Here is a 23,590-nt window from a genome sequence, read left to right on the forward strand (position 1 = left end):
TTTCTTTTTTTTTTTTAAATGTGCAATAATTTTGCTGCTGTATCCCTCAGCAGTTGAATGCTAACAATTTGTCAGCTGTTGCATGCAAATCCAAACAGCGCCGACATCGCAACGACCAGCTGATTTGTGCACACGACAGTCAGCTTCTGACAGCATAGCTCTTAGGGTTGCCAGCGCAAAAAATAAATTGGAAAGTGCAAAAAAAAAACAACAACGCACAGGCTACGACGACGGGAGAAAACAAAGTGTTGTTTGCTTGTTAGTTTGTGAGCATGTAAAAATTTATATATAATTAAGATAAAGGCCAATTTGCCTTGCTCTTAGTCTAAATTTAAAGTGAGTTTGTGAGTGAGTTGAAGAACAACAAAAAAGCGAACAAACAGCAGCTGAGGAGCAATAACAACAATAGAAAGAAGTGAAGGCGTCTTTGAGCAGAGTGTTGTGTGTGTTTTTGGTGCGTGGTGCGTGGGGGTGAAAAGCAGACAACGACAACTGTGCCATTGGCATAGAAAATTTTGCATATACACATATACAGCTGTACACACACACACACACACACACACATACTGAGCACAAAAAAGGGAACGCGCACTCGAAACGTAACTAACAACTATTAATAATATAATTGCAGACAGACAAAAAATTGATACAGGGCCAGGGACGTTGACGTCGTCGTCGTAAATTGGAAAGTGGCAAAAGGCAAAAGAAAAAAAACAGCTTCAAATATTAAAGCGAGCACACACACGAATACCACACACACACATACACATGGAGGCGTTTGTTTGATGAACGATTTGGAGCAGCGAACGCAGAAGACGAAGAAGACAAAAGCAGCAGCAGTAGCAGCAACAACAACACAAGCAGACAAACAAATTATGACGACGCGTGAAAATGTTGCCAGCCGTCTGTCCAAATTGATGCTTAACAATAGCAATAGTAACACTAACAATGGCAGCTCAACAGCACAAGCAGCAACAACAACATCAACGACGACGACGGCGTCGACAACAGCAGCTTCCATGGTGTCCATGGTGCAATCACCGCAATCGCCTGGTGAACAATCCGAGTTGAATCAGTTGAAACGCGATGCGGATCCGCAATTCTCGCGCTTTGCTGACTACTTTGTGATATGCGGTTTGGATCTGGACACGGGCCTGGAGCCCGATCGCTTTGCAGGTAAGTTTTACTTTGCATTTTCTTTAAACTGAATCTGTTACTAATTGTGAATTTCCTTGGTAAGGCGATAATCTGCATTGTTCGCCGCTGGATCGTGCGTACAAGAGCAAACCGTTGGCCCATTATCCGGAGCATGTGACCTGGAATCCATTTGATGCACACGGCATTTGCATGGTAAAGATTCCCCTACTCTTTCTCTCTCTCTGCACTCTGCATGTTGGGTGAGGCATCAATTAAGTTCAATTGCGTGGCATGACGCGATTGGTTTTTCTCCCTTGCCACGTCAAAAACTAAAAAAAATAACGAGGGGTCCAGCTTCAAGTGCCCTCTCCACATACACAGTAAATATGAAATTCATGCTTGAGCGAGCGGCATTTAATTGATGCCACATTGGCAGACGACGACGATAAGCAAGCGTAGCAAACACACTCGCATTTGGTTATCATAGTATATAAATCTAGACATGTGTTGTTGGCTCTTGATTGCTTTATAAGATCGATGTTGATCGATGAATCAATGGCATTGTTCTTGCCTTAAGTATCTTCATTTGTTTGCCCTATTAATATGCTCATTAATTACCCCCCAACTCGTCTTTGTTTTTCCGCTCTAGCTGTCGCTGCCCCAAGGATTGCGCTTTCGCACACAGAAGCACAACATTGAGCCGAAGTTTCATTCATTTGCGACGACACGCGAGGACGGCAAACGTTGCTATGGCTTCAGTTTGGTCTTCTACGAGGAGATACGCAATCGCAACATTTGCGGGGCCATCCACACGCTGCAATCGATGTTCATTACGGAGCTATCGAATGGCCAGCAGACGCATTCGCTGAGCCGCGTCAAAGATGGCCCCGTGAGTCGTTCGTTGCCCAGGCACTTCAAGGTTGCCGGCCAGGCGCCGCAGTCGGCTCAGAGTTATTACGACATCAGCAAGGACAAACTGTTTGTGGCCAAGAGCATTTCATTGATTTGCCAAGCGCCCTACGCATTCGCCGCCCAGCTGTTTCTTAAGAACTTGTATCGGTGAGTGAGCGAATGGAGTGGAAATGTATTTTTAACATAGTTTAGTAATTCATGTATTTGGATTTAGGAGAGTTATTTCCTGACTTGTGACAGTGTTTTCGTTTATTAGTCGAAGATGGCTTGGATTTCATTTAAATTGTTAAAGTTGGAGCATAAGCTCATTTGCTTATGGTTATTTTTATTTATTCTTTTGTAATACTATCAAAGTCAATCGTAAATACTTCTTTTGCTGTACGAACTTGACTTCTTAAATCCGTCATGAATCTCAGTTTTTGCTATATTAACTTTTGCTTGGGCTCTTCCGAGACATCTATTCTTTACATCATCACTTTACGAATTCAATTTTAACACATTTTGATAATAGTAACTATCTAATCTCGTTGTGATTTTATTTATTATCAATTTTGACTGCATTACCTCAGCTAAAGTTATGATTTAGCACAAGTATTTATGATTTTCATGAACTTGTGAGGAAGGTTGTTATAAATTGGTGATAAATAAATACTATCCGGATCATCTTTGTACGAATGATTTATTTTACAGATTTTGAATCACTATCCTAAATTATTATGATCAAATAAGTATTATATGAAGTTATATTGATTTTATTTTTAAATTTAGTTCGTCATTGGATAATTGAAAAAAGAAGCAATCAGCAAATGCTATGATTTTACACAAAAATATTATTATTTTCCTGTACCTTAAGTGTGGTGACCATAATTCGAACATCATTTATTTCTTTTCCTGTATAAGCTATTTAATCTATGTAGGAATAGATTGCTTTCAGAGATTGACAATGCTCTACTCACCAATTAAGATTGTGTTTTTTAGTTATATATCGACTTTGTTATAAAATTAAGTTCGTATACGTATTATATGATAAAGCATTAATCCCTGTTAATATTTTTATATTTCAATGTAGTTTATTTAATTGTAGTTTTATATATTAGAGTGAATAATTCATTAAAATTTTTTATTTTCAATCATATTATAAAACTATCAAGTTATAATTGTAGAAGTGACATTTAAGCCGATTATTCAGTTTACATAAATTTATATAAACTATACTTTTTACTATAATAATTAAATGTATACTCTTTTTTTTTTACTGTTTCTTACAGTTGTCTTCCACGACAGCCTGGCGCTGGCATCAGTCTCGAGTCCTATGTGTACAACATATTGTATGAGGTGATGCTGCCACAGCCCGGCAAATCCATTCGCGTCTATTTGCCACCCATGGAACCGCATCTGGCTGCGATTGCATTGATCCTGCAGCGTCCATCGCTGTCCACTGAACTGCCGCTGCTGGACTTTCCGCTGCGTCTGCTGTTCAGCTATTTGGGAGTCGAATGCGTTATCCAACTGCTCACCTGTGTGCTCCTCGAGAGTCAGGTGCTGCTGCGCTCAACAGGTGAGCTTAGAAAACTTTTTCCCTTTTAATACATCAAAGTAATGACATTCCTTTCTTTTGACAGACTACCAGCGATTGATGATTGTTGGCGAGTGCATCACTTCGTTACTGTTTCCCTTCGTTTGGCCACATGTGTATGCTCCCATTCTGCCCGCTGCACTGCATCATTTTCTGGACGCACCCGTGCCCTTTGTGATGGGCTTGCACGCGGAATGCGAGGCGGCGCACAAGATTGGCAGCGAGGCGGCGTTGTGCTTTGTGGACATTGATAAGAAGCACATACAGCTACCCGAGGAGTTGCCCATCTTCCCCCACAAGATGGACTTCATGGCAGAGATTATCTCCGTGCTAGATAAGTTTGAAATTGAAAGGGATCGCGCCCAGGAACCGAACCTGAAGAATGGCTATGGAATGCGTGGTGGCGCTGATGCCATGATCTCCAGCTGCACGCTGCCCAATGGACTGCAGGCGGCAAGGCGCAGCAAAGAACGCTTCCAGCAGCTGCAGGAGACGGTGTATACGCTGGGTGGACCAGGTGGTTCGCCTGGTCAGCTGCCTGGCGTAGACTATCAGCCACTGGTGGCGCATCCCTCGAAGATTGATCATGTGCCGCGCATTGCGGACTTTTTGCGACGCAAGGGCGGCATGAGAGCGGCACAAGCAGCTGGTTCTCCGGTGGGAAGTCCCACAATGTCGTTGTCCTCGTCGCCCGTGGGTATTTACCATGATGTGGATGCAGTGGACGCCACGTTGCCGCCATCGCGCATGGGCTCGTTGTCGCGTCGCTCGGAGAAACAAAAGCTTTCCGCCGTGGATCAATACTATCAGGATTTGCGCATCAATAACTCGCTGAGGGAAATCTTCTTAAATCGCTTTGCGCACATGTTTCATGCCTACGAATACTTTGTCATCTATCCCAATCAGGCCAAGGACGAATGGTTGTCGAATCGCGAAACGTTGCAGAACTTTGATAAGTCCTCATTTCTGTCCGATCAGCCGGAGCATCATCGTGCGTTTCTGGCGCGCTTTCTAGAATCTCAAATGTTTGCCACGCTCATTGACAACAAAATTCTGGCCATGTGGGAGCCACAGCCCGACGAGCAGCTGCAGCTCTTCGATCAGCGCATCAAGTTATTGAGGTTGAATATTTTATTTAAATTGATTGAACTGGAATCTTATTAAATTTACTTCCATTTCAGACGTCGGCATGGCGAAAACATGATCTGCGCCACCAGCTATGAGCCGTGTGTGCTCAGCCAGGATGCGCAGCAGGGCTTCGAGAAGCGTCTCAATTGCATCGACATTGAGGTGACGCCGCCCAGCGAGATTCTCTCGAATCGCGCCGCCTACTTTCGCAGCTTTCCGCTGCTCGAGAAGGGCGTGCTGAATCAGGAGTGCGCCTCGAGGTAGTCTTTTCGTTTCACTTACCACAACACAACACAAAATTTACCCTGCAGCTCTCAGTCCACATCCATCCATCCACGAAACCACGCACTAATATTATTGTTATCCCCCCGAAACAAATCATGTTGCATAATTCCTCAACCTCGTCTTGATATTAACCCAATATTAGCTTAGTTTTGTTTTGTTTTGTTTTAGCCAGTAAACGCTATTTGATTTAATTCTCTCTATTTATTAATGCGAAAAGTTAACAACAATTCACCTACTAGTGTAATTAAAGTTTAATTGATTTAGTTAATTTATCCGCGTCTTTTGTACATTAATTTATTATTTGCAATTAACTCGTTAACCAATAAATTGCAGCTCTTAGCAATAAACAAAAACAAATCGAAAACGTATTCAATATTCTTTCGTTTCTTTTTTTTTTAATTTTAATATATATTTTTACATTTGTCTTTATATATATATGAATTTCTTTTCTCGCACCGCATGCACATCTGCCCAAAATTTTGTTTTCCCCTTTTAATCCTGTTCCCAATTTGCATTTTGGTTTCAACTTCTCAGTTGCCCCCACTAATCCCAAATCTCTCTCTCTCTCTGCATTTCTCTTTTGCTCCTCCCATCGAAATTGCACTAATCTCTTTCAAATCTCATGCCGCTAACCTTCATTCAATAAAATCGAACAAAATCGCTTACCAAAAACCCTAGAGGCAACAGCTTACGACGCGTCAAGAATGGCAACAAATGGCGTGCCCGGGAAATCTCATTGGATCAGAAGCCCACGAATAGCAGCACCGGAGGTGGAGGTGGAGGCAGCAACTCCAACTCGAATGTGGCCATCAATCGACTCTCTGCGAATCTCACCACGGCGGATGTGAGTCCTGCACTCATCGCCCAGGCCAACTGGACATTTGTGGAAAGGCTACTGAAGGTAAGCAAAATGCGATATGAATAAACTTAACTTTTTTTTTTTTTAAACATAATTATTAATTTTGAAATAAATATTTACAAATATCTAACGCAAACAATTCAAGAAATAATATAACTCGTATTTTTATTTTAAATTTTCAATAAACTATTTTGAAACTTTTATTACAAAAACAAAAAATAACTAGTTCTATTCTGTTATATAATTCTATTGAAATTTGAATTTTAAATGAGAAATGAATACAACTAAAAGAAAATTCTAAAAAATTGTAGAACAGTTTAATTACCCTTTAACCTCTCTTTTATTTATATAATATGTAAATATTAAATTAAAAATAAATATTTACAAATATGTATATCAATTCTAGAAATACTAAAAATAGTTTATTTATCTTTTTAATTTTCATTAAACTATTTTAAAACCTTTCTTATAAAAGTTACAAATAAATATAGAATTCAACTTAAAATTGTAATTTAGTAATTTAAAATATGAAATCAATTCAAAACCCATGATATAAATTTAAAAAACAAAAAATTTTATTATTATTTCATATTATTTTATTATATTGTTATTTTTGAAAGTTACAATATAATAACCTATCAAAGTTATATAATATACACAATCAGATTTAAGGAGAATAGTTAATTTTTATTTTTTATGCAAATGACAAATAATTATTAAATTTAATTCAAAAGCAAATAAATAACTAAAACCTTTGGTATACATGTACATGTTTTATTTTACGAAATCTAATAAAATTATTAATTCATTCTTTTTGCAGGACATCAAGTCGAAGACGAAGCGCATGCTGCTGGAGAAGATGGGCAACGAAGCTGTAGCACTGGGTCTCAAAGGCGACGGCATCGAGGAGAACACGCTGATTGCCAGCATGTGTGATTTGCTTGAGAAGATTTGGTCGCATGGACTGCAGAATAAGCAAGGCAAATCTGCGCTCTGGGCGCATCTTCAGGCCTACATTGAGTTGCAGGAGGCACGCGGGGGTGCCGCCAACAGTAGCAACAACGTGGAGCCTTCGACTCCAGTTTCGAGCAGTCCCAGCAGCAAGATGAACATAGCCAGTGCATCGCCAGCGCTTGCTTGGAATGCTATGCGAAAGCGCATGGATTGTGAGTAGAACATGCTTGAAAGAACTCCATAATCCTTACTCTTACTCATCTTAGATCTGTCCACATTCCAAACGGATTTTGAGAGTCCGCCGAGTCCGAATCGCAGTCGATCGCGGGATCGCAACAAGTTTGTGGGACTGGAGCAGCTTTGTCCGCTGCCTGAATCGTTGGAGTTTGATGTCAAGTGAGTTAAGTGAGCCTTAAATCATTTCTTATATTAATTTTCATACGAAACCTCTCTAGAAACGTGCTGGCCATGGCCGACATCAAGACGCACATCGGCTACACTCGCGCCTGGGTGCGTTTGTCTCTGGAGAAGAAGCTGCTTTCGCGTCACTTTCGCACACTGCTCTCGGATGAGAGTCTGTTGCGTTCGCTCTACAAACGATCCGCTTTTCTGCGCTGCGAGGAGGAGAAGGAGCAGTTCCTCTATCATCTGCTGACGCTGAATACCGTGGACTATTTTAGCTTTACCAACATCTATCCCACAACGAGTAGGTGTCGCTAGCGTCCTCTTAGCCTCTTTCTCTGGTGCTAACTCTTTAACCCTTTGTTGCCCTTCCACCCCAACTTAGAGCTGCCCTATCGCGTTGTCATCTTCCCCTCGCGCAAATACGGCTCCTATCACACCTCGAGCAATGTGTGGATCATGGTCTCCGGCACCATGAACGAGACGCAGCGTGTGCCCGTGCCCAAGGGTTCGCTGGAGTTCATCTTTCATGTAAGTTACAATTTATTATTTAGTAAGAGATAGTAGAAATGTTCTTTTAAGTTTACCTAGGTCAGGGACTGAAGTTATGACTTATACATCTCATAGAAATCAAACAAAAATGAGAAAGATTTTTTCGAAAATTTTACGTAATATTTGTAATATACATATTTTTTTTTAAATCTGAAATTTGTAATTTAAATTACCTACTAAAATTGCAAACAATAATTCCATTTGAATTCCTTTTTAAACGTTAGATCACGTTTTTATGAACAGAGTAAGAATATTCCATATTTTAAAGTTTAAAATAATATAATAGTGTTTCTTAATTGTGATTATTATATTATGATAATCTATATTATATAATAAGAGTATACAATTACAATTACAATTATATAATAAGAGTATACAATTAACATACTTAGTATGGATTATTATTATATAATAATTATAACTAAGAAACACTAATATATTAGACTAAACTTAAAAATATGGTATATTGTTACTATGTTCATAGAATTATGATATAATCCATATTATATAATAATCGTCCATAGTGTACAATTACTTATTATTATATAATAATGATAATGATAATCCATATCATAATATAATAATCAAAACTAAGAAACACTATTGTATAATATAATATGTTTTATTATTATATAATAAAACCCTAAAATCCTCAAAATATGGAAAATAGTTTCTCGATTCATAAAAATATGATCTAATTTTTACTCGGCTCATAAAAATATGACTTGACTTTTAAAACTCAACACTATAATATTTATTATATTACTAAATTTATTACTTCTATCCCTTTTAGTACAAAAATCTGGGTCTGCTGACAACGATGCGCATAGGACACGACAATTCGGGGCAGAGCCACAAGTGGCTGGTGGAGCAGGTGGTGATGCGCAATGAGGTCACCGGACACACCTATAAGTAAGTCATTGTCCACTTAACCAGTCATCGCCACTTAGCATTTAATTAAGCAACTTTTCGAGTCGGTTAAGTGGTCAGAACTTTGAGCTCTTTATAATTATGTGACTAAACTAATTAATGACCCCAAAAAAAAAACAAAACTTTCTGTTTCCGCGAAATACATAATGTAATTATCGTTTCTCGCAGATTCCCTTGTGGCCGCTGGCTGGGCAAGGGCGTGGATGATGATTCAACGGAACGTTTGCTGGTCGGACAACGTGTCTCGACGAGCGTTAAGAACGCGGAGCTGGTGCCGCCCACACGAACGCCACCGCGAACACGAAGTCCCAGTGTGCAGCGACAGGAATCGATTGCGCCATCGGAGATTCAGCATCAGCTGGGCAACTGTGTCAATGTGATTGTCAAGTGGCACTACAAGCCGAGTAGAGATCGAGATGTGGGCACTCTGACGAATCTGCTGTGTGGCGACGATGGACTGGTCAAATGCCTGGAGCAGGTCTTTCTCTGTGGCTTCCGTTCGTCGCGCTTCTTTGGTCGCAATCTCTACATCTGGGATTACTTTAGTGAGCAAACGATGTTCTTTTATAAGTTCCCTTTTTTAATTGAAATGTTTCTTTGCCTTGCAGCGAAAATCAAAGAGCTGTTTGAACAGAATCTGCAACAGGAACTGGATGACTCGGCATCCAGCATGGATTCCTCCTTCAGCAATGGCAGCTGCAACAGCCTGCAGCGTCGTGAGGTGGCCAGCATTTGGCGTCTCTATGTTCAGCTAATGGATGAGATCAACGGCACAGCGAGCACGCTGGGCAAAGATGGCAAATTTCAGCTGCTCATTTGCCTCAGTTTGCGGTAATTAGTTGTGATTTATTGCACTTCACGTAATGATTTAATACTTGTACTCTATATAGAGAACATCTGTTGACTCGCCTAATTAAACCCATGGCACTGACAAAGGTCACCCAGGAGATGTACGAGGAGGAAAGCTTTTTGCGTCGACGCAATCTTTTGACATTTCTCATCCAGATACTGGAGCCGCTCGATGATTGCCACATTGTGTTGGAGAACTCCATAACCCAGGGCATACGCATTCCATCACAGTGCTGAGGAGCGTCAGCAATCGGTTCCCAAGCACTCGACTCACTCTCACACCCACAGACATTTTGCAACCAGTGACCTAGAGAAGAATACTCATACATATATCTGCCCTAAAGTACATTTGGAAACGCACGACTCGAATATTCTCGTTGTTAGTTTTATGTAAGCTGAAGACTTGCCCTCCTTCGAAACCTAATCCTAAATCTAAACATACCTTAACCTAATCCAATCACTTGCCATCCACACGCTTGCCAAGTGTTCCAAGTCAAAAAGTGAAGCCAAAGTTGAACAAAAAATTGTGTGCAATTAAGAAACGTCGTTTATTCTAATGAATTCTAAAATGTTGTTCAATATGAAATCTGCGTAGCTATTAGCATTTAAGATATTCCAAAACTCAAAATATTTATATATCATCTCTCTAACACTATCTCGGTCAATTTTCCTAAGTTAGTGAATTTTTTATTTCAAACAGGTAGCTTTTCATTTAGTTGATATTTACCAAAGAATTTTGTTTTATACATTATCGAATATTGTCAATTTTATGATATTATTATTGAATTTAAGACAAAGATAGAGATTTATCTTAAATGGTGTTTTATGTTAATATAAAGCTTTATTTTTTATATTTCATTTAGCCAAAAAAAAAAACATTTACCAAGTTATTGAGTGTCAATAAATATATACAAAAGACAGCAACACATTTTTAAGAAATATTTCATCTCTTTGTAACAGATTGTAACAGTTTGTTGTGCCAATGTTCTATAAAAGTTCAAAAATGCAAATTTCTAAAATTAAAAAAAAAAACTTGATTACTGTTTTTTTATTTTACAATATTTGAAATTTGTGCCATCACTAATTCAGTGTAACCAGCTTAGTAGAAAGAAAGTGGTATATTTGTTCGAAACGCAATTAGTATATTTGGCCACTCGTGTTGTGGTCACGCTGGCGAGCGCGAATTCCATTCGTTTCGCTGTGACGGGACAGACGCGGACGCAACAATAGTTTAAAACAATTGCTGCAATTAAAAGAGCAGCACCAAAAACAATATAACCAAGTGAAGCAGCGACAAACGCTAGCATACGCCACTCAGGCACAGTGCAAACTAAAGCAAATTTTAATTTTGTGGTGCGTCATTTCGCGTTGAAAAAACTCATAATATAAAAACGGAGCCACGAGCACTCATCGATTTTTAGCCGAAAAAAATTGGAAGCTAAATTTAAAGGAAAAGTTGAAAGTAAGTTGCCCTCAATTTTCATTTAATAGGTAGAGTGGGATAGTGAGTGGTCGGTGCATTGTTGTTGTGATTGGGCTCATACCAAAAATATATATTTACAAACAGCGCCACGGGGCTGCCGTCGCTCCCCCTCGTGCCTGACAATATTGTCTGGCCGAGGCGATGACGTTGGCGCTCCCGTTGCCCGTGACGTGAGCAAAACATTTCCTCTCTCTGCTGTCTCTCTCTTTCTGTCTTTTGCGCAGCGTCCGATTGATTAGCGTTTTGATGTGCGTCTCAATTAGACTGTGAGATCAGCCGATTTAGCTGCCAAGGCACCCCGACAATGTTTTACATAATCCCGCCGCCTTGACCAAATATTAAATGCATATTATTTGCTCGCACTGCCAGCTGCGCTATCGATTTATTCTACAGCCGGCTTGTCGACGCCAGCCAGTTCACGAACCCCGTCTCCCTCTTTCTTTTGTGTCGCAGGCCGCCACGTCATTCATGTTAAAATGCTTCGGGGGCATCGTATGACTTTCATATGTTTGTTGTTCTTGTTGTTGCTGCATTTTTTGTGGGACAAACCTGCAACACGCGATGTTGGCTTTGGTTCTTATATGTTAGCTCTCTCTCTCTCTCTCTGACTTCGCTCTCTATATAATAATGTGGCACCTCTGCTAACGAACTTTGTGCTGTGATCGTACGATTTTAAAGTTGGCATTCATCATTATAGTTGCTTGTTTGGCATTGTGTGAAATAAGCAACCACCACAATAAAACACATTTAATAATAAACCTAAACTATGTGCATTACTCATACGCAGCGCTGTCGACGTCGCTGCCCACTGCCTACGTCGTCAGCTGCGCTCATGCTCCACTTTCCCAAGCGGCTGAACGACCGTTTTTACCGTTTGCCCAATTTCAACGCTAGTCTCGAAACCAAATCTATGAATGTGCACTGGAAAGAGAGCGCGAGAGCATATGTGTGTCTGTGAATGAGCATCTATGTATGTGCGTGTGTGGGGAAGAGAGAGAGTTTGATCGTGGCGTACGCATGTGAACTCTACGCACAGACAGTCAGCTGTTTGCCTTACTCAATGAAACTTTTTATCGACAGTCATGTGTAAGCGGATTGTCTCATTATGTTTGTGTGTGTGAGGAGCATACGAATTTGGAGCGAGCAAAATGAAAGATTGGACACGCTTATCGAGGGCTTCGTTTTTTGCTAGGCAGGTGGTTTTTGCTATAAAAGGTCCCATTAAAGCTAATCAATACTTCTAATAAGTGTTTATCTTTTTTTTTATTACATTTATGCAATGGGGGCACGTGAGGGCTTTTATGACGGAAATAAAATAGTGTTTACACTTCTACAAGTCGCGTAATCTACAAGAAACAGTAAAATAGTGCTAATTAAAATATGTACAGGGTTGAGTTAATTAAAATTGCTTGTAGTTCGTTTCTTCAACTAAATTGAAATTTCAGCTCGACGAACAAAATGTATGTATGTACATATTATATTTATTTTTGGGGAATTTTTAATAATCATTGCCTAGGAGCAATCAGAGGGGTTATCAATGCATGCACAGCGTACTTTGCATAGTATAGAGTCCGAACGAAGCTATATATAGACAACAGTAGCAACATCTTATCAATGGAATAGCACTTCGCCTCCTTCTCCTGTTCCCTTCCCTTCTAACTAAGCCCAGCTAACGTGAATTTGACGTGACCAAACGACAACGACTGTACTTTTGGCAGCGAATGGCAGTCAAAAGTGAAAAGCTGAAAAGAATGAAAAGAAAACGTAACACCATTTTGATTTTGGTGCTTAGCCTTTCCACTCGATTCTTAGAAATTGGACCTTTTCAACGCTGTATATATGTATGTTTTTATATTTTTTGGCAGAGAGAAACGCGAGCCACGTCCATTAACCCCAACTCAAGCTTAGATGACGAGAGTGAACTTTGCTATTTCGCTAAAAATGAACGAGAAGGTTCAGATTCCCTTGATAGATCCGCTTGCGTAGATGTCTGTTATCGCTGTCAGCATATGGCGGGTTATCAGTAGGTTCTCGTGGCTTGTTTCAATATATTTCGTGCTAAGCGCAGTAATTATTTATTTTATCTATGTACTCAAAATACACATATTATTATTAGTTGCGAGAATTCATTAACTTATGTCCATAGTGCAGCGGAAACATGCTTCAAAAGATAAAAATAAAGACCCAAAACAAGCCAATTGATAAGACGGCAACAGGTAACAGTAACGATGCCCTATCTTATCTCGCACTCTCTTTTTCTACTTGTGAGAGCTGCAACAGCTGTCAATATGCAAATGTCCGTTCTCTTTCGCTCTCACGTTACCAGCGACCACGTACCCATGTACCCACATGTCTTCTTTCCCATATTGTTTACATTTTGACTCGCCTGCAGTGTGCACACACTGGCAGGTTATATGTATGTAGGTGTGTGCATGCGTATTGAGCTGATCGTACGACTGTGACGTCATTGCCGACGTCGAACAAAAGTTTCCCCTCGAATATACTTATTTTTTTTGCAAACGCGGCATGTTTTGGCAACCTTTTTTTGATTAGCATATGTTTTGTTGCTGGCTCAATTTCACAGAAATTTCTTCTCAGGCAAAAAGTCAAATATAATGATTACATCAGCTCTACAAAAATCCAGTTCTGTGTAAAGCCAGACTTGAACTTGAAGACGCATGAGAACTTTTGCAAATGTCTCTCGATCCGGTTTCCTAAATGTGTGTTATGTATATGAGTCAGCCGAAAGCATTATTGTCGCCGGCGGAGACAACCTTGAATTAAACACCCGCACCAAACAGTTTCTGTGTTTCTGGGTACGTTTTTTCTTTCGTCTTAATATTTCTTATCATGGTGATAAGAATTGCCTACGAGCTGCCTAGTTATTATAGTACAAACAAACAAAAAAAAATTATGCTTTTGACGTAACAACAGCCGTCAATGCCAAACAAGCAGAGTTCTACGCAATCTAAATAAATGTTATTAGGCATTTGCTAAATTTAAAAAAAAATATTTCGAGCACGCATCCAACAGCTGATGACGAGAGAGAAGGAGATGTAAACTTTTTTACTCATGTGCTCTCTCTTATTGGTTTATTCGCGTGCGCTTTGATTCATGAATACATGCATACATTTCCATAAATACATACATACATACCAAAGTGTGCGTATTGCGTGTGTCGCCAGTAATCGTCATCGATAACACTTTATAACGGTGCTTACTCAAGTGTGTTTCATGTTTTACTTTCTTAGAACTGCACTTGTTCGCTCGCTCGCTCTCTCCCTTTGTTATTCACGCCCACCTTCAGATTGAGAAAAAGTATGTGTGTGTGTGTGTTGCTTATATCTTATTAATTGCCTTTGCTTCACATTGGGTACGTGCCAAAATGTCTACTACAAGTTGTTGTTGCTGTTTGTGTTTTTTGTTGTTGTATTGTGATTTATCTGTGGTTGCAGTTTCTCTTTTCTTTTCTACTTTTTTTTGTTTTTTTTTATTTGTAAAGAATGTTTCGCGTATCAAAGCGCGTGGCATATTGAGACGAATGGCAATTAAAGCAAATTGTTTTGTCCATGGCATCCGGCAGCGAATCAATTGAAATGTCACGTGTGCCGAGTGGGTTGAAGAAGAATCATCTAAAATACGCTCAATTAACATGCATATGTTTTTATTTTGTATCACTTTAATTGCAGTTGCAGCAGCCGCATTGCAATTGACACAAGAAGACACCGAGTGTTGTAAAGTTCGAGAAAAGCAACAAATCAGCAAAACTGCCGCGACCATTGTACAAGATTCGCTGCGATGGCAACTTCATCGATAATCGCCAATAACACCAGCAACACAATTAACGCGGGCTCCGCTGCCGCTGCCGTCAACGCTGCCACCGCCGCTGCCGTTGTAGTCACATCGACACTGAGCACAAGGAAACGCACCTACGAGACAGCGATTGCCATGCCCGCCATGGACTCCAAGCACCAGACGCTGACAACAACATCAACGACCTCATCAACCTCACGCACCTCAGCGAAAGCATCGAAGGCAACATCGAGCAGCAGCCTGGACGACGTGGTACTGGACATTGCCGAGGAGCCACAGGCAGCAACCACATTGCGCGATTGCACGCGCACAATCTCACAGAGCGATGCCGATGACGGCAACGAGGCGGCCACCTCACCCGACGACATCCTGCCATCCTCTGCCTCCGCTTCGACAGCAGCAGTTGCGATGGGTGATTATCATCTCAATGGCTTGGGCGCCAGTGCCAAGCGTCAATATGTCCCACGTCCCCAAACACCTGCCGAATTGGCGGCGGCGTCGTTAAACAGCCGTCAAACGTTCTACAGCAGCAGCGGCACAAGCGATTTAGCGGTAAGTTTACTATCAAATTTATATACTCAATAGTATATACAGTTTAAAGAAAGTTTTTTTTTAATCAAATTTATATACTAAATAGTATACATATAGTATGTAGTATAAAGAAAGGTTTTTTTTTATCAAATTTATATAATTAATAGTATATATAGTATAAAGTAAGCTTACTTAAAATTTATATACTAAATAGTATATATAGTTTAAAGAAAGTTTTTTTTTTATCAAATTTATATACTAAATAGTATAGATCCCGAAATGTCTTTGCCACAAGGTCAGCAAGAAATCAATTGCATCATCGGTTGTGGTGTGAAAGTTGGTTTTGGGGAGGGGAAAGGAGGAATGTTTTACATGTTAGTCTCTGGAATATATTCGGAACACAAACTGCGTAGTTGCAAAATGGCAATATATAGAAAAATTCATTTGCTGAGAGACGATAAATTTAATTTAAAGGCATTAGTGCAGCAATTGCGAACGGATGAAATCATTTCCAGCGTCCGAAAACAAGTATATGAACTCATTAAAGTTAGTCGATGATACATAATTCATATAACATCATACGATATAGTGAGTTCTTTATTTATCAGGGGAAGTATTCATTTGACAAACACATATACAATGTCTACGTCAAAGTTGAACTGATAATAGTGGCAAAATTAGTAATCGCATATAGAACAGAAGCAATTGTTGTTACTTAATAGAAATGAATGTGCAAGCATTACAAGGAAATTCATTAAAAGTTTAGTACAATTAAAAGCACTGTAACCAAAAGCAGTTTTAATGGCAGTACGATTTACGATTAAAGCGGTAGAATAGGGAGAATGTAACAGCTGTGCTATATAAATCATTAAGGTTGTAGCTGTAACTTTAATTAATTTTAAACAGGTTGGGACAGAAAATCGAAGCTGCGAATAGCAGATTAATCATTGCAGATTAAAGATGATAGATTGTTCTTAGAAACTTGCGTATATAACAACTTAAAGCCTTATAATCCTAGCTGTCACTTTAGACTTTTCTTCTCGATATTAAAATAAGATGGAAATCTTTTTTTAATGTTTTTTAAGGGTAAAGAAATCAGGTATAAGAAGACGTAGTAGCTATATATAACGGCATAATCACTTTTTCTTATAGCCCACAACATTGGGTCATTCCCAAATTGAAAAGTTAATGGCACGGAAAACGTAAACAATAAATGAGCTGCAAATAAAACAAAACACGATTTTCGTCGAACGAAGAATAAAAGGAATTTCTTAAAAAGGCAAACCGTAAAAGTTGGCAAAAATCAAAACATTACTCAAGGTTTTATATTAGGTTGTATTAGCTGTTAACTGGGGAATCTTATATCAAAACTTAAAGTTTACAATAATAATAATAATTTAAAGTTTTGGAACGATTAAATAGGAATAGATCATGTTAAATACATATATACACGATTTATTAGTTTTTAATCAATTTAGAATTTATTCTCATTCTATCGCTGCAAAAATCAGTGAATATGAAAATTTGAATTGGCATAATTTCCGTAGAATTTATCTATTATTCTTTTCGGGAGAATATATATACATATGTACGCATTCTCCAAGGTGTTGGTCATTCGACCGTAAAATGATTTCCCCGTATTCAGTTTAACAAACACAAAATTTATAAGCAAAATATTATATATATTTTAATTCGCTGTCACATGCCTGTTTCATTCGAATTTATGGTTTTTGAACATGTTTAACTGTAACTGTTTAAAATTAGCTATTAACTTGTGGAAAAAAAACTGCACATGTTTTAAAATTGAATTTAATTATATATATTTTAATGCCAGGGTATTTGCCAGTCGGTGTTATTCGAATGTTTTTCCTATTGTCCATTAATGTTAATTCGATACTTTTTTTTTGGCAATCTAATTGTAATGTTTGCGATGTTTGACGCTTTGATTGGCGTCAGTCGCGTTTATTGGATGAGACGTTAACTGGGCGAGTGGAGGTTCAGTGATTGTTCAGTTAGTTGGAGCGCATCGTATGATATCGCGCCTCGTGCCAAGTCGTGCGACTATTTTCTTCCTATTTATAATCTTGCTCAATTTGTGGCAATTGAAATTTGTTGTAGGAGAAAAAGCAAAAGCAGAAACAGCAGCAAGCAAACACAACAGTCTGAGAGTTCTCTGCCAGCTTTATTGTTGTCAATTGTATTGATTTGGACACAGTTGCCGCCAATTAATTGAAGGCAGACTGCGCAATTGAATCGAGCGCCCAATCCTCGAGACAGAGACAGCGACAGCTAAAGCAAGAGGCTAAAACTCAGTGTGCTGAGCGTCTGAGCTGTCAAACTGTCGACAGTCTAATGGCTGGAGCTCAGTTATATAGTTGAGAGCAACTCGAGCAGATCGTAGACTTCTTTTCCCTCTGTGATACACCTAGAAATATATACATAGATATCTATATTTTTGTTATGTCGACAATGGACGAAACACCTCAGACAACTCCACAAATCAAAATGTTGCCATTGCACATGGATTTCAAGCAATTTGTAATAATTTATGATAATTATTGCATGTTCTATATGCTTATTAAATTTCCCTCATTATTTTCATTGCAGACTATTTGCAAACCGGCGCCGTTCTCCTGCGATGAGGAGGCCATTCTGGAGCGCGAACGTTGCGATTACACACACCGCATCACCTATCAGATGGCACGCTCCGGGCAGACGGGTCGCCGGGTGCGCGTCTATGCCGATGGCATCTATGATCTGTTCCATCAGGGCCATGCCAGGCAGCTGATGCAGGCCAAGAACATTTTCCCCAATGTCTATCTGATTGTCGGCGTCTGCAACGATGAGCTGACGCATCGCATGAAGGGACGCACTGTCATGAATGGCTTCGAGCGTTACGAAGGTGTTCGTCACTGTCGCTACGTCGACGAGGTTAGTTTCTATACTCAATCCAACTTTTTCGACCCTTACTAATACTTCTCTTCTCTTTGTAGATTGTGCAGAATGCTCCGTGGACGCTGTCGGATGAGTTTATCGCCGATAACAAGATTGACTTTGTGGCACACGATGACATTCCCTATGGACACGACGGTCTGGATGATATCTATGGTCCACTGAAGGCACGCGGCATGTTTGTGGCCACCGAGCGTACCGAGGGCGTTTCCACCTCGGACATTGTGGCGCGCATTGTCAAGGATTATGATCTGTATGTGCGTCGCAATCTCGCACGTGGCTACTCCGCCAAGGAGCTTAACGTGTCGTTCCTATCCGAGAAGAAGTTTCGTCTGCAGAACAAAATGGATGAACTCAAGTCGCGTGGCAAGCGCGAGTTGACCAAAGTCAAGGGCGACATTATCACCAAATGGGAGGAGAAATCTCGTGAATTCATTGACACATTTCTGTTGCTCTTCGGTCGCGAACGTCTCAATCACTTGTGGAACGAGTCAAAGGGCAAATTAATCCAGGCACTGAGTCCACCCGGCAGTCCGTCTGGTTCGGTTAATGGCGATGATTTGGACGCGGATGCCAACGATTCGTCCGACGAGTACTTGGAGCTGCCCACGGAATACAGCGGTGGCAGCAGTAGCTCACTGAATGGGAAGAAACAACATTCGACGTCGTCGCTGGCGCGGCGCAGCTATCAGCAGACACGTTCAGGGGCAGCCTCTTCCTCCTCACCAGATAACTACGATAATGATGATGATGATCATGCTGCCGCCTTCGATACAGAGTTCGTTGAACGGCGCAGTAATTGAATTAGTTGGGAAAACAACAGCAACAACAACTAAACCCTTTTTAGATTTGGCTAGTCTAAAAGTTTCACGTCTTTCTCTATCTCTGTCTGTCTCTTTAAGCTAATTGTATATTTATTAAATTGTTTGTTCGGTGCGAAAAAAAAGAAAACAAAAACTTAAAACGAAATGCAATATGGCACACACAAAGTTTGTTGTCGCCATCTCCGGCAACACGAAAAAGAAGTAATTGCAATTTTCTATAGCTGTAGCTCTAAATGGTATTTGTAATCTGTTAGCTTTAGTTTGCACTAGCACTCGCTCCTAATACCAATTACCGATCCCAGCCCGCCTCGAGAGAGTAGCCAATTTATTAGCCAAATGGAGCAGCATTCATCATTCACAACCAACATGAAAGAAAGAAAAAAGAAAAGAAAATCCAACGCAGAAGACTCATTTTTTGTATTAAGCCTTAAAGATTGTGCGTGAAAGTAAAAGGAGCAAAATATATAGATATATTTATATTAAATTATTTCGCGTAACACCTTTAACTATAAGTTCAACAACACAACACCAACAACTAAAATACATTATTAAATAAACAACAATACACACATTCGTATCGTCAAAAAATCCAAACAAAAACAAGAAATGAAAAAAATATAAATGCAAAATACAGTTGCAAAAATGCTTTGTTGAATATTTTTTGAAAAATAAAATTTGAAAGCAAATACGACTTATGATATTTTCTATTTTAAAGGCTGTTCGAGAAGTATTATTAAAGCTAATGCGTACGTGTAGAAATACATGCCCCAAGAGCTGTCGATTTGACTATTTGATTGATTCCCAGGAATTCAAATGAGCTTTGGAATACTACGCTTGATAAGGCTTGGCCTGCCAGCAGCAATTACTCATATTGAATCGTCTAGATTATTATCAAATAATAAGCAGCACATGAGTATTGCAACATATAAATAAATTATACAATTGTTTTGTGTGGGTGCAGAAATGCAATCAACCAGAAAACACGGAAATTCCATTCCATTTCTTGTTTATTTAATTATTCCCATAACAGATATTTCATTGTGCATTTTGCTATGCTCTCTGCCTTTATTGGAGTATATATTGTTTGTTATATAATAATGCAATTACATATGAGTGTGGATTAATTAAATAAAAAAAAACTTGATTTATCTGGTTAATGTTATTCGCAATAACGTTGTAATAGCAATGTTCGATCTAAACAAAAATTTCCCTTTTCAATATGCATATTTGTGTGTGTGTAAAATAAAAGTATTTTGTTTTTAAGGAGCTCGGTTCATGCCGACTGCAAATAATGGTACCATCTTCTTGCCCTTCTTTTGCTTCTTATTGGCAGCGGTAGCATCTGCAGCAGCCGCTGAATTCGGTTTGCCACCGCCACGCTGTTTCTGCTGACCCAAAGCGCCGACAAGTAATTCACCCAATGCCCAAGGACCGACCGCACGCAGTTCATTGTCCTCATCTAGTGTGGGACGACTAGCAACTGCAGCAGCAGTAGTTCTTGGTGGTGGCGGAGCAGCGCGTCCCCAAGCACCCGCCCGGAACTCCGGTGGACTATGACGCGAGCCCGTCGAGGTGCCTGGTGAGGTGTTGCCAATGCTGGGCCACAGCTCTTGCTTGGGACTAGCAGCTACGCTAGAGTATCTCATGCCGCTTGGCTCGGCAATCGAGATAGGCATTGAGCCGCGTGGTGCTGGCAAATCCTCCTCAAAGCCACACTAAAATAAGAATCAATATTAACTGAAGATCTATATATATTGTAGACTTATGACTCACAGTCGGAAACTCATGCGTAGAGCTTAGATTCAAATTGGCTGCACTGGCAATAAGTTTGCCCATCTGACGATCGTTGATCTCGTTGATGTGCTGCTCGCGCTTACGCTCTTCACGCTCACGACGCTGACGTTCCTTCTTGCGATGCAACAGATCATCTATATGAAGTATTTAAAATTTAGTTGGGATACTTATTCAAAGACACTTTGAACTTACCCTTGAACAGCTTAAGAATGCTGTTGGATATAGTAGGAGGCTGCAGATCCACTTCGACCACAGCAAACTGACATGTGAGTGGTAAATGACCCAAGCAAGTGAATTTACGGCGATGCTCTTCATCCATTGAGTGATGCTCCTTCTGTAATATCTGCCCAGCAATCAGCACTGGAGCCAGATCCAAGGTGCCATAGCAAGCTTGCAGCATTTTAACATTCAATGGATGCAAATAGATGTTTTGACCGTCGTTCGATTGATAAAAATAATAATATTTGTTGGTGTTAATGGTGTTGCAGGAGCTGCTGCTGTTGGACGACACAGATGCATTGTCGGGTTTCTCATCAATATCCGGTGTCTTGGGCTGTAGCTCTTCCTCCGCCACCTGCGGCAATGTTGGCTGCTGCGGCTGTTGCTCCTCCGGCTCCAAACCAAGTTTTTCGCTGCGTTCGTTAAGCGTGACCAACGCCTGCTGTATGAATACATCCTCCGGACAGGATACATCGGATTCGGCCAAAAGTTCGCGACGCTCTCGCTCAATAATAGCAGCCACATCCGTGCGCTTAGCTACCAAAAACTTGGAGAAACGTTTAGCCTCATCCAGCGAACTCAATAGCGGAAAGCGTTCATGCTCAAGAGCAGTTGCTGCTGTTGCACAGCTCTCAATGTACATGGAGCCTTTGCGACGACGCATCAGCTGAAAGCTGATGGTATTGCTCACATTCATCGCCTGCTGCTGTTCGATAGTGCAGCTCTTCAGATCTGCTGCATGGATAGCATCATAGCAGATGGGACACTTGCGCCAGGTCTTGTCACTCAACGAGAGATAATGCAGCAAACAGGGCCAACAGTAAGCATGGCCACAACGTGTTAACTTGGCCGCCACTGGTGGATAGAGGCAAATGGGACACTGGGGCTCCTCGGTCGTATGGATGTTGATCTGCTCAATCAGCTGCCAATCGATAAGCGCATCGGGCGAGCCATTCACCTGTGCCTTGGCACTGCTGCGTATGACAAACTGAAAGTTGGCCTGCAGAAACTGCTCCTTGTTGTAGCGCGGCTGACGCCGAGACACAGCGCCACCATGGCCAGTGCCATGCCAATCCCCTGGCGACTCGCGTGGCACACAGTGAAAGTTCAACAGATGGTTCAGATTCTGTTTCTTGCTGCCGTGAGCATACACAGAGTTTAGTTCGTAGTCAAGATCAACGCTACGCATGTAGCCGGCGCCAGAGGCTGCTAGTCCGGCGCCGCCATTAGCGTAATCCGCATCTGTGCCTGCATAGCCATCGCCATAGCCTGATCCGTTGCCATTACCATTGCCACCGTAGCCGCCGTTGCGGGCACGTGGACGTTTGTCCACATTAACGCGTAGTTTTGCCGACTGCTGTTGTTGTTGCTGCTGCTGTGGTTGCTTAACGTTGCGTTGTTGTTGCTCGTTCCGTGGTGTTGGAAGTTGCTCCCGACGTCGTGAATTGCGTGTCTTGTTATTGTTGACATGCAAATCTACAGAAGAGAATACAATATCGATATATCGATGACAAATAGTAAAAACATTTGTACCCACCACTTGATGATTTGCGTTGAGCTTCAGCAGATGATTTGTTTGTGCGCTGCTGTTGTTGCTTCTTGTTGTTGTTGTCCATTGTAGTTATTTTTGGCTGCGCTAAGACCGCAGAGGTTGATGGGAAGATGAGTAGAGGAGGAAGAGGATGTTGTTTGTTGTTGCTTTTGCTGCGAATTGACGGCAGCAAATTGCGTCTCGCGTTGGTGTTTGTCTCCACACGGAGTCCGTTGCACGATTATATTTTGTTGAGGATTCATCTTTACTGAGCCATGATTATTAACAAATATACCCAGAAATAATACTTGCGTAATATTTCCAAAAGGTTCTGCTAGTTAGTTTCGCTTCGAAAAAATCGAAAATTAAATCGTCGGAAAGTACTCGGAATCGGTACTTGCAGCTGTCTTATAAGACTTTTTTGTTGTTGCCTTTTAGTTCACGTTCACTTCTATTTGATTGGTTGTCTGCTTTGAATAATGTACTTGTTGTATTGGTATTGGTGTCTATGAATGTCCAAAGGTGTGACGACTGCGTTTTTCACAATGCGTAAATTGCCGAATAGGGGGCTCGATTTCGATTTCAGCTTGTCCAATGCACGCGCACAGGGTTCAATTGTTCACAAATTGACGGGGGAGATATTCTCTATATATTGAAAGCAACTAATTTTGATATAAAAACCAAAAAAGCCTTGATTGGAAAAATCAGCATCCGTGCTGACCTATGAAAAACAGTGTGACCACCTGCGCTAAAAGTCCAAAAGTGGCCTAACGCGGCGCTCATTTTTATTGCGAGTACTGCCAACCGATTTTATAGTATAGTAATTTGGTAACTATTTAATACTATAATCATTAACCAT

General features: G+C 40.5%; 3 protein-coding genes across 8 annotated transcripts; 2 read left to right on the forward strand and 1 right to left on the reverse strand.

Moving 5' to 3' along the window:
* Nucleotides 1-185: 185 nt before the first annotated feature.
* LOC133841452 (DENN domain-containing protein 5B) lies at nucleotides 186-10,866 on the forward strand. 5 transcript variants are annotated; one of them, XM_062273956.1, is made up of 16 exons: nucleotides 186-336; nucleotides 632-1,176; nucleotides 1,241-1,350; nucleotides 1,787-2,196; nucleotides 3,318-3,607; nucleotides 3,672-4,746; nucleotides 4,807-5,013; nucleotides 5,717-5,939; nucleotides 6,718-7,063; nucleotides 7,118-7,247; nucleotides 7,307-7,557; nucleotides 7,639-7,784; nucleotides 8,599-8,717; nucleotides 8,904-9,280; nucleotides 9,344-9,566; nucleotides 9,626-10,866. In XM_062273956.1, the coding sequence occupies exons 2-16, from the start codon at nucleotides 786-788 to the stop codon at nucleotides 9,819-9,821; spliced, it is 4,494 nt and encodes a 1,497-aa protein (XP_062129940.1). In that variant the 5' UTR covers nucleotides 186-336; nucleotides 632-785; the 3' UTR covers nucleotides 9,822-10,866. The 5 variants fall into 5 exon arrangements, with proteins under 5 accessions (XP_062129940.1, XP_062129941.1, XP_062129939.1 ...); XM_062273957.1 differs by having other exon boundaries at nucleotides 198-461; XM_062273955.1 differs by having other exon boundaries at nucleotides 198-454.
* Nucleotides 10,801-19,875, forward strand: LOC133841459 (choline-phosphate cytidylyltransferase A). 2 transcript variants are annotated; one of them, XM_062273966.1, is made up of 4 exons: nucleotides 10,801-11,046; nucleotides 14,757-15,432; nucleotides 18,019-18,342; nucleotides 18,405-19,875. In XM_062273966.1, exons 2-4 carry the CDS (start codon nucleotides 14,866-14,868, stop codon nucleotides 19,164-19,166), a joined length of 1,653 nt encoding a protein of 550 aa, XP_062129950.1. In that variant the 5' UTR covers nucleotides 10,801-11,046; nucleotides 14,757-14,865; the 3' UTR covers nucleotides 19,167-19,875. The 2 variants fall into 2 exon arrangements, with proteins under 2 accessions (XP_062129950.1, XP_062129952.1); XM_062273968.1 differs by lacking the exons at nucleotides 10,801-11,046; nucleotides 14,757-15,432 and adding an exon at nucleotides 17,775-17,949.
* Nucleotides 18,229-23,480, reverse strand: LOC133841454 (E3 ubiquitin-protein ligase RNF10). The gene is made up of 4 exons (XM_062273961.1): nucleotides 22,738-23,480; nucleotides 21,174-22,676; nucleotides 20,961-21,115; nucleotides 18,229-20,902 (listed from the first exon to the last, which is right to left on the reverse strand). The coding sequence occupies exons 1-4, from the start codon at nucleotides 22,814-22,816 to the stop codon at nucleotides 20,447-20,449; spliced, it is 2,193 nt and encodes a 730-aa protein (XP_062129945.1). The 5' UTR covers nucleotides 22,817-23,480; the 3' UTR covers nucleotides 18,229-20,446.
* Nucleotides 23,481-23,590: the final 110 nt, after the last annotated feature.

This window comes from Drosophila sulfurigaster, chromosome 3, assembly GCF_023558435.1.
Source record: "Drosophila sulfurigaster albostrigata strain 15112-1811.04 chromosome 3, ASM2355843v2, whole genome shotgun sequence".
In the NCBI taxonomy this organism is placed as follows: domain Eukaryota; kingdom Metazoa; phylum Arthropoda; class Insecta; order Diptera; family Drosophilidae; genus Drosophila; species Drosophila sulfurigaster.